General features: G+C 42.3%; 1 protein-coding gene across 3 annotated transcripts; it reads right to left on the bottom strand.

The window, feature by feature from the left end:
* Positions 1-557: 557 nt before the first annotated feature.
* LOC138374748 (zinc finger protein 284-like) lies at positions 558-11,299 on the bottom strand. Of its 3 annotated transcripts, XM_069457856.1 has the most exons (7): positions 11,291-11,299; positions 7,254-7,380; positions 6,995-7,087; positions 2,170-2,864; positions 1,890-2,079; positions 1,668-1,829; positions 1,271-1,493 (listed from the first exon to the last, which is right to left on the bottom strand). In XM_069457856.1, exons 1-7 carry the CDS (start codon positions 11,297-11,299, stop codon positions 1,318-1,320), a joined length of 1,452 nt encoding a protein of 483 aa, XP_069313957.1. In that variant the 3' UTR covers positions 1,271-1,317. The 3 variants fall into 3 exon arrangements, with proteins under 3 accessions (XP_069313955.1, XP_069313957.1, XP_069313956.1); XM_069457854.1 differs by lacking the exon at positions 11,291-11,299 and adding exons at positions 558-670; positions 7,921-8,003; positions 9,828-9,887 and having other exon boundaries at positions 1,347-2,864; XM_069457855.1 differs by lacking the exon at positions 11,291-11,299 and adding exons at positions 7,921-8,003; positions 9,828-9,887 and having other exon boundaries at positions 1,271-2,864.
* Positions 11,300-11,466: the final 167 nt, after the last annotated feature.

Below are 11,466 nucleotides of genomic sequence, written 5' to 3'. Positions count from 1 at the left end.
GACCCATCTCCTGAATTATATGTACTGTCAAATTTCTGAACGAAGCCCTCAGTTCACCCCATACAAGTTTTCTTCATTGTATGTCCCAGGACCACTGGATATGGTGAGCTATCGCTGAAACACTGACTTAACAACAAATGTTTTCCCTCCTATAGGGCTAAATTTTTTAATTTTTTGTTTTCTTTTCTTTCTTCTTCTTCTTCTTCTTTTTTTTTTTAAGAGATGAGGTCTGACCATATTGCCCAGGCTGGTCTTGAAATTCTGGGCTTAAGGGATCCTCCCACCTCAGCCTTCCAAGTAGCTGGGACTACAAGTGCATGCCACTATGCCCGGATGTGTGAAATTTATCACCAGCATGGATTCTGTGATAAACTGTAAGATATGAGCTCAAACTGAAGTGCTAACCAAGTTTCTCGCTTTTAATGTTTCACCCCTCAGCTTCCCACATTCAAATCATGTTTCTCCACTGTGTACACACTGATGTCTCTCAATAGACTTGAGCTGTGAGCTCATGGCTGTTAAAACAAAGTGAAGACTTTACCACACACATCACATTACTAAGGTTTCTCTCCAGTGCAGACACTCTGAAGTTGAAGACTTGAGACCTGATCAAAACATACACCATACTCCCCACACTTCCATGGTTTTTCTCCCATGTAGATCCTTGGATTCAAGTGATCTACCAATCCCACTACTGGGTATATATCCAAAGGAAAGAAAATCAGTATAGTAGAGATATCTGCAGTCCCATGTTTACTGCAGCACTATTCACAACAGCCAAATATGGAATCAACCTAAGTGACCATCGACAGATAGAGAATGTGGCATATATACACAATGGAATACTATGTAGCCATAAAAAAGAACAAAATTCTGTCATTTGTGGTAACATAGGTGAGCTTTGGAGGAAATTATGTTAAGTGATATAAGCCAGGCACAGAAAGATAAATACTACATATTCTTACTCATATGCGAAAGCTAAAATGTTGACTTCATAGCAGTAGAGAGAATAGCGTGACTGTTAGAGGTAGGGAAGGCTGCAGCGCAGGGAGGGGAGGATAGCCAAAGGTTGGTTAATGGAAACAAAAGTACAGCTCATTAGAAGTAAGTTCTAGCATTCTACAGCACTGCAAGGTGACTATAATTAACAGTAATTTAGTGTTTATTTTCAAATAGCTAGAATAGCAAATTTGGAAAGTTCCTAAAACAAAGAAATGATAAATGTTTGGGGTGACGGATAGACTAAGTACACTGATTTGATCATTACACATTGTATATAGATACCAAAATATCAGTGTACCCCATAAATATGTACAATTATGTATCATTTAAAAATAATGATAAAAGCGTATCAAGATTCAAGCGCCTCTTATAACCTTTCTGACAGTCTTCGCATTTGTATGGTTTTTCTCCACTCTGGTCTCTTTGTTGATCTTTAAGGTATGAACTATGCACAAAGCTCTTCCCACAGTCCTCACATTTGAATGGTTTCTCTCTGCTGTGGAGTCTCTGATGGGTTAGGTGAGTTGAGGCCCATCTGAAGTCCTTTCCACACTCCTCACATTTGTAAGGCTTTTCCCCAGTGTGAACTCTCTGATGGGAATGAAGTTTTGAATTCTCAGTAAATCTCTTCCCACACTCTTCACATTTGAATGGTTTTTCTCCACTATGGAGTCTCTTATGTCTCAAAATACCTGAGGCCCAGCTAAAGCTCTTCCCACATTCCTTACAATTATAAGGTCTCTCTCCCGTGTGGACTCTCTGGTGCAAGTCAAGATTAAATTTGCTAATGTAGCCCTTCCCACATTTCTTACATTTGTATGACTTTTCTATACTGTGGGCTCTGTGATGGGAATAGCGTCGTGAATTTGTATAAAATCCCTTCCCACGTTCAAATGGTGTTTCTCCAGTATGGATACGCTGATGTCTCGATAGACTTGAGGACCATCTGAAGCTCTTCCCACATTCTTTACAATTATACGGTTTCTCTCCTGTGTGGTACATATGATGCTTATAAAGATCTTGCCTACAAATGAAGCCTTTTCCACACTCCTCACATTTGTATGGTTTCTCTTCTATGTGGACCACAGAATGATTATTAAATGCTGATCGCTGGCCAAAGCTATGAATGTTATCACATGTATCATATCTGAATGGTTTCTCTTGCATGTGAACCATGGAATGTCTATTAAGATTTGATCGACTACAGAAGCTCTTACCACATATATCACATTTGAATGGTTTCTCCCCAATATGGATTCTCTGATGTTCCTGAAGCTGGGAATCGTGAATGAAGGCCTTTCCATATTTCTCACAATTATAAGGTTTCTCTCCTTTGTGCAATCTGCGATGAACATAAAGTCCTGATCTACGACTGAAGCCTTTGCCACACTGCTCACATTTGAATGGTTTCTCTCCAGTGTGAACTTTCTGATGAGTTTGCAGATGTGAGCTCTGACTGAATTCTTTACCACACACATCACATTTATAGCATTTCTCTCCCATGTGGACTCTCTGATGACTATCAAGAGCTGATCTGTAACAGAAACTCTTTCCACACTCATTACATGTATGAGACTCCTTTCTTGAGTGTAATTGGTGCTGAAGATCAAAGGCAAAAACATCACTGAAGAATTGTATACGTTCTTTATGCTGGTAGGTTTTCTGTCCTATGTGAATAAGAGATAGTCCTGCCTCAGTCTGGTAGGGGACATTACCTTGTTTGGAGAACTGAGAGCTATTTATCATGGAGTCTTGAGACCTGGTTAAGTCACTTGCAATTTGTTCCCAGATCTGCTGGCAGGACAACTCTTCATGCAGTCCTGCTTCTGGAACAGTCTCCATCTCAGTTTGGACCTTGCCTACTATAAGGACACAAAATTATTAATAAAAGAGTAGATAAATGAAGCCTCTGTTTGCAGTTATCAAGATTTCACATTTAGAACATGGCACGAAACGTTAATGTGCAGTTTGTGTTTTCCAAGTGCGACACATTCTGTGGTTTGCATGAGACCAATTTAGAACCATACCAAGTCTGATATTTGAAATATGTGGTAGAAATAAAAGACTTTATTTAAAGAATTAAAAATATGATACATACAGTTAACCTGTTACTATTTCACTAATTTCCTGGTGTAAAACCTTGCGTGGTAAATTATGTAACTCATAAAATCTGAATCAAAAGGAACTTTAAGGGTGGGAGGGCTTCAAGATGGCTTACTAAAGGAACCCAGCACTTGGCTCCACAAAGAAAAAACCAAAATAGTAAGTAGATAATAACACATCGAATAGCATCTAAGAGAGATCACTGGAATTCAGCAGAGAGGTGACAGGAAACACAGAAGGCATGGAAGGAGAGCGAAGCAAGGCAGCCGTCCTGGCTATCATCAGCTGACAGCCCAGAGAGGCTCCCCAGTGCTAGAGAAGGTTAAGTGAGAGTTCTCCAGTGGTTTACATTCCCACCATGAACTCCTGTACTCCTAACCATGGGAGAACCCTCAACCCTCATGTCCCCTGAGGATAGTGTAGTGAATTGCCTGGGGTCCGTGCAATGGCACTGCTCCAGAGAGGGAGCTCACGCTGGGTCCCATACAACTGCAGAAATTCAAGCAGCTGCATGATGGTACTATCTTGACAGCCCCACCCCCACCAGACTGCATCTTGCCCTGGGATCCAGCAGCCCCTGTATCTCCATATCCCTGGAGCCCCACTGACATCACCCCACGATTACCCAGAGGGTTGCAATAGAGCAATATCAGTTGGACCCAACAGTATGGCAAGTCCCTAGCACTCTAGGCCATACAGTGCATGTCCTACACTCTGGGGAATAGGGTTGGGGGGTATAGCACACTGGGGAGGCTGTCCCCCATACAAAGGGAGCCAAAGTTTGCACTTAGCAGATCATGAAATCTGCCTGCCTGGGGCAGCTGCCAACTAACAGCAACCCTGTCCCCCAGCAGCAGGGCTGCAGCACACTCGTACATGCCCTGAGGAAAGAGTTTCCCTGCATTCTGCTGCTATTGCCTCTGCCATCGAAGGATGCTCCCTAGAGGCTTGGGGCCTAGAGAATGTTCTGCATCACCCACCACAGCCTATGCCCATGTGGGTCTTAGGACAAGCCTACTTTGCTCAGTGCCACCTCTCCTAGTACCCAAGCATGCCATCCTGGGGCCTAGGGATTGCCCAGTGCCGTGTGTTGCCTCATGCAAAAACAAGAGATCTGACAAAAACCCAGGCTGTCTGCCACTGGTGTAGCACACTATTTGGGGATAGTGGATAACCCTGTCCCCTCTTCCAAAGCCTACAGCTGTACACACCGCTGAAAAGCCTCCTAGCACCATGGCCTCCACTGCCCCAAGCACACTGCCTAGGGACACTGGGATTGTCCTGTCACATTGGTTGCACTAGGAGAGACCACACACCATCAAGGGACCTAACAATAGGCCCAGAACATCTGCTGCAAGCATCCAAGCACATCATCTGGAGCCTTGGGGACTGCCCCACCCCAACTACCACACTGGCATCCATGAACTCTTCCTTGTGGCCAGAGGATGGGCCCACCAGCCTGCTGCCACTACCACTGCTGGCACTCACCTGCAGGTGCCACCTGGGGGCCTATAGACTGGCCCACACAGCCCACTGCTGCCACCACTAACACCAGTGCATGTAGCCTAGGAGCTTGATTCCACCACCATTACTGCTATCATCGGGGCTGTGCATGCTGCCCAAGAACTTAATGACCCACCCACCACCCAGCTCACAGCTGCTACTGCTGGCACCCAAGCAAGTTGCCTGGAAGCCCAAGAATTGGACCGCCTGGACCTGCCAACACTGGTGCTACACATGCCACTCAAGGCCCACGGACAGACTCTGCTACCGCTAGGGAGTGAGGACAGACCCATCTGGCATCCCCTACTGCAGTAGAGCCTCACCACATCCTCCACTAACAACCACAGGCTAAGCCCCCGAGGAAATTATAGACACCAATGACTCAGTTTATAGCCAAAGAAATCATACAGAAACTGTACTACTGCATACACTCAGATGCAAAGCCAAAGTGCCCTCCCTGATAAACACCGAAGACATACCTATAGGAAAAATTCTTCCTGTATGAAAGCCAATCCAAAAAATTGGAAGAAGTGATTATTACATCAGATATGCAGATTATCAATTTAAGAATGAAATAAACATAAAAAAGCAAGGAAATATGACACCTCCAAAGGAACATAATAATTCTGTAGCAAGAGATTCCAATAAAAAAGAAATTTATGAAATGCTGTAAAATTAATTCAAAATAATATTAAAGAAACTCACTGAGATACAAAAGAACACAGATAAACAAAACAAAGAAATCAGAAAAGAAATTCAGGATAGGAATGAGATATTCAGCAGAGATAAATACAAAAAAGAAACAAATAGAAAACCTGGAACTGAAGAATTCAATGAATGAAATAAAAAATACAATTGAGAGCTTCAATAGTGGACTAGATCAAGCAGAAGAAAGAATTTCAAAACTGGAAGAAAAGTCTTTTGATGTAACCCAGTCAGACAAAACAGAAAACAAAAGAAAAACAAAACAAAACAAAACAAGAAAAGAATGGAGAAAGCCTATGAGACTTTTTGAAGGCCATAAAGTGACTAATTTTCAAATTTTGGGTGTTCCAGAAGGTTAAGAGAAAGGCAAAAGCATAGAAAACCTATTTAATGAAATAATGGCTGAAAACTTCCCAATTATACCAAGAGATTTAGACATTAAGACACAGGAAACTCAGGGATGCCCACATGGATACAACCTAAAAAGGTCTTCTCCAAGGCACCTTATAGTCAAACTGTCAGAAATCAAAGACAAATAGAGAATTCTAAAAACAGGAAGAGAAAAGTATCTAGTCATATATAAGGGAACCCACAGCAGAGCAAGAGCATAGGTTTCTCAGTAGATACCTTCTAGGCCAGCAGAGAATGAAATGGTGTCGTCAAAATTCTGAAAGAAAAAAAGAACTTGCAGGCAAGAATACTATACCCAGCAATGCTATACTTCAAAAATGAAGGAGAAATAAAGTTACAGGGAAGGCATGTTGTTCAGTGTGGTCATAAAAATGACACTTAATTATTTCCATGGGATACGGGTCAACTGCATACACATAAAAATGCAACCACAACACAGGAACTTACAAAAGTTATAATTGTATAGGCAGCCATTTGAACACAAAAACACATTCTACGGTATCTCTTTTTCAGTCTAGATTGTATATAACTTATTAGCTATCTCAGTGATTCCTGGAGAGAGTGAAGTCCCCCCTCATCCATTAACTCTTTCATCAAGTTAACGAATATTTAGATATCTGTTATGTAAGTTGCTGCCTTTGAGGATGTAGGAAGGGAAATAAAAACCAAGGAATATGAGTAGTCCCTAAACACTGGGAAACCAAAGTGAAGGCTTCTTCCTAAGAGCATCCAGAAAAAAAAACAAAGCCCTACAAACACCTTGATTTTCCCAGTGAGAAGTGTCTGATTTCAAGCCTAAAGAACAGAAAGATAATAAATTTTTGTTGTTTCACCTGCTGAGTTTGTGGTAATTGGTTATCAACAACATGCAGTGCTGCAATACAGTGTCCTTAGCAGGACAGGGAAACAACAGGGAGGACAACATGTCTGAAAATGACACAGGAAGAGGGAGAGGACAGATGTAATCAAAGAGGCAGTAAGGGACGAAGAGCAGACCACAGGGTCACTAAAAGGCAATTAAGAAGTTTTTACTAATAAAAATATGAAGTCATAAAGGCTGTTGGGCCCAGCAATGGCAATCTGACTTGCAATTCCTAAGGATCGTTTTGGCGGCTATGCAGAGAACAGAAAGGCAACCAGCTGGGAAGGCAGTTGTTATAAGCCGGGAAAAAGGTTACACAACTTAGAACAGGACAGGGGAAATGAGAATGGAAAAAAGTAAACAGACAGAAGAGTCACGTACAATAACACACAGTTGCTTGGTTCTTACCTGAATTCTCTTCTCTATGGGTTGCTGTCTTCATCGTCCAAAACTTTTCTTCCCTTAGGATGCGGAGAGTATCTCGTGGGAATGGTTGATGCTCTGTGAACATGCAAAATACGTGCTTAATCCCAACACATTCTAAGTAAAAAACAGCTAAAATTTACTAGAAATTTAAATTCCGACTGAATACTCAAACTTAAACATCCTAGGATAAAAAGTCACTCCTGAGACCTGATGTTCCATTACATAGGGTGCCTGTCCTCACCCAATGAGAGCAGATTCCTGAAGTTCTCCAGCATCACATCTCGGTACAGCTTCCTCTGGGCAGGGTCCAGCAGCCCCAGCTCCTCCTCAGTGAAGATCACAGCCACATCCTTGAATGTCACTGCCTCCTACAATATCCAACATACATAATCTCAATCTTATGACCAATAATTGCTGGGAGAGAGGCAGCACTGCGCAGGCAGAAGGGATGGGTGTGAAGGTGTTCTGGATGTTGAAAGACATAGGTCGATGTATAGATTTCCCACTCATTCTATCTGTATCCTCACAATGACACACACTGATTTTCCTGAGCTCCACCACAACTGAAACAGTGAAAGAGAAGTCCTGTACTTTTACTTTATGCACTCATGGAGTCTACTTGGGAGTAACCCTCTAGGATTCTAAATGCTGCGTTTTTGGCTACATGTATTTAGGTTAATGAATCTTGCCAATTGCCTTGAAGTCCCAACTGTACGTGATAATGTCCATTATCTTCCTCTTTCAAATTTGAACCCTACTTCTTACCATTTTTAATTTGTGGCAAACTAACAAACTTATGGTGACCTTTGTGGGACAGCTATGCAGTGGTTCCTCCGTACACTCAAGGCACAAATTACAATCTAAAGTAGTGAGATGGAATTTTAACAAGAGAAGCAAGCTTTACTCACCTTGAATGTTGTCATTTTTCCTCCTACTGTGGGGAATTTGCACAGTCCTACGTCATACAGTTCCTGGGAAGGCAGAATCATGCCTGGAAAGTACCACAGAAGGCAGAAAGAGACATGAAAGGGTGGCCAAGGATTCTGCCCACCTACATGGATGTGTGCTGTGCATTAGCACAAGTGCTCACAGCAGCATTATTCACAATGACCCAAACTGCAAACAACCAAAATATCCTCCTATGGGTATACAGATAGGCAAATTGTGGCATATCCATACAACGGAATGTTATTCAGCTATTAAAAGGAATGAAGGGCTGAGTCATGCTACAACATGCATGAAGACTGGAAACGTGTGAAACAAAGGAACTCAGTAACAAAAAACACCACAGATGGTATGACTCCATTTATATGAAATGCCCAGAACAAAGAGAGAAAGTACATTACTTGTTGATGGGGTTTGGAGTAAGAATGAGAATTGTAAATGTGTACAAGGAGTCCAATTAGGAGACAAAATTATCTAACTTGGATTATGATGATAGTTACTCCACTTCACAAAATTCCTAAAGTTCAATAAATTGTACACATGAAATGGGTAAATGCTATGACATGTAAAATGCACTTGAATAAAGTTGGAAAAAATAATTGTTAATCTGTATGCCATTTAGCTCATCAAGACTCAATTCTGAGTCCAAGTGATAAAATATAGTTGAACAAATAAAATATCAGGAAGGATCACTTATCAGCCTTTTGGCTAAGATCAAGTGTAAAATATCAGGAAAGAATCATAAGAATACTAACAATGGGAACAATAAGGATAATAAACATAATAAAATATAGCAGTTCACTAGTTTATGGTTCTTGACATTATCTGGAAATTTCCATAGTTGAACAGATAAAAATATTAAGAAAAATATGATAAAAATTGTGTTAAAATGTTCCTAATATATAAATGTATACAAAGAAAAATGAAAAAGAAATACATTAGAAGCTTAAAAGTTGGTATCTTTACGTTCCGATTCATGGGTAATTAAAAAATTTGTTCTAGTCAGATTTCTCTAATTTTTGAATACTCCACAATGATATCATTCCACAAAAACATGAAATATTTGCAGTAAGTGAAACAAAATAGTTGGCACAGGCCAGGCACGGTGGCTCACGCCTGTAATCCCAGTACTCTGAGAGGCTGAGGCAGGTGGATCGTTTGAGCTCAGGAGTTCAAGACCAGCCTGAGGAAGAGCAAGACCCCGTCTCTACTAAAAATAGAAAGAAATTAGCTGGACAACTAAAAATATATATAGAAAAAATTAACCAGGTATGGTGGTGCATGCATGTAGTCCCAGCTACTCGGGAGGCTGAGGCAGGAGGATCGCTTAAGCCCAGGAGTTTGAGGTTGCTGTGAGCTAGGCCGACACCATGGCACTCTAGCCCTGGGAACAGAGTGAGACTCTGTCTCAAAAAAAAAACAAAAAACAACAATAACAAAAAACAGTTGGCACAATTTTATAAAACTCTTAGACAATTCCAAGGCCTGTTAGCCTTGCTAGCAAGGTCCCTTCAATCAAGTCCTAACTTACTTTGCCCACTTGATTCCAGCTAGTTCCTATGCCTCAATAAAAATGTACTCAAGAGATTACCAACTCAGGCTCAGAACCCAGAATGCCTACAGGCCAACCCCAGCTCCACTTCTTACTAGTTGGGTGACTATGGGCAAGTAACTCATTCTCTCTCCATCTCATCTTTAAAATGGAAAAAAGCAGTACCTTTCCACAGAGCCATCGTGTGGCATAAGTGCACTTAATAAAGTTAGCAAGTAAGTCTTGATGATTATCAATATCCATGCGCGAGAACACATATGACACATTCTCAGTTGAGGTGAATACATCTGTAAAATAAAAAAGCCAAGTACCACTTACGTAGAGCTTTGCTTTCAGTAACCAACAAGTCACTCCGTACAGTCCTCTTTGAAAAGTCAGCCTGGAGAGCTGTGAAATACCCTGACCTTGTCGCCGCCTTTGGTAAAAGTTAAATGCTCCCTTCCCTATGTGGAGGCTGGAAGTAACCCTCTCCTTCCTACAAACAAACACAAACAAAAAAACAAAAACAGGGTCAGAAAGCATCTGGGATTAGAAAGCGTACTGCAGAGGTCAGAGAGAAGGGCCTGGGTCACTGTAGCTAGAGCTCCGACCCTAACCAGGATACCCGACCGCTTCGTGGGAAACTAAGAGATCACCACTCATCATTTAACAGGAACTGTTTCGGGGGCTTATGTTCATACTACCTCTTTCAGTTCCCAAAATAATTCTATCAGGATGGTTCCAAAATCTTCATTTTAAAAACAACAAGGAAAAGATTAAGGAACACCCCACCTTTATACTGTAACAACGTGACCGCACAAGTCGGGTGGAGGAAGGCAGACTGGGCGAGCTGAGAGCCCAGAAAAAACCCTCCCAACAGGCTAGACGCGACACGACCCAGTCACGACAAACTCCCCCCTCACCACCCCGGAATCCTCCGGAGAACAGCTCCAAACGCAAGAGGGTTCCGTCGACAGGAACAAACACCTCCGCTCTCCGCCGAGATTTCTTTCCCCCTTACTCAAATTGCGTCGTTGCGAGCCCCAAACATACCCGGAGACATTCTGAAGGTCCCAAAAGAAACGGAAAAAAATCTCAAAACCACCACGGAAGGTAGCGCAGCAACCCACGCCCGGGGACCGGAAGTGCCCGCGACTCCAGAGCGTCTGGACTACACTTCCCAGGATTCCCCGTACTCCTGCTTGCGCCAAAGTGCCCGTGACTCCGCGGAGCGCTCGGTCCAAGTTTCTCTGAATGCCCAGGGAAAACGTCCACAGTATCACCTGCCGAGGGGAAGTGTTGAGACTACACCTCCCGCAATGCCCAAGGGGTACTAATCCCACAGCCCCCGAGCGCCTGGCCAGTAATGGGGACTGTTAAATTATTTGAGAGGCGTCCTTACCTCTTCCTGAGTCCTCAAGCGAAAATACTGTATTTCCTGAAGCCTAAATGCCTCCAATTATGACAGGAGTATTATTGGAAAGGGAACAAGCGAGGAGATACAATCTTCAAGGAATCAATGAGAGTGGCTACCGGTCAGCAGATGACTGAAAGGAGGCTAATGGTTAGCATAAGCTGACAATGTGAGGCTAAAACTAAGAGTTTAAAAGATGGACAAAGTAGAATGGCTTGGGAGGGGCCATGAGGAGCGTGGAAGGTACCAGCCCCTACTCCAGATACCGTGTGATACCACTGGTTTGGTAGGAAAGACCACCACCGTTTGAGAGGGCCAATGGGGAAGCTATATTCTCATGTAAAAACCCTTACTACATTTAAAGTTTTCATAGTATTAATATTCCTACTTTAGACATAGAAACACCAAATTTCAGATAAGTTAGTAAATTGCTCAGCATCTCAAAGCAAGTTAACCGTTGAAAAGCTTGGCATTATTATCAATATGTCACCCAAAGCTGATGATTTATTGCAGTAGTACTGAGGAGGATTCTGTAGGTGACAAAAGCATGTTTTACTGAGGCAG

The sequence above is a fragment of the Eulemur rufifrons genome, chromosome 24 (genome assembly GCF_041146395.1).
Source record: "Eulemur rufifrons isolate Redbay chromosome 24, OSU_ERuf_1, whole genome shotgun sequence".
Classification (NCBI taxonomy): Eukaryota; Metazoa; Chordata; class Mammalia; order Primates; family Lemuridae; genus Eulemur; species Eulemur rufifrons.
Note: the sequence above shows the minus strand (reverse complement) of the source record. Positions and strands in the feature narration are given on the sequence as shown.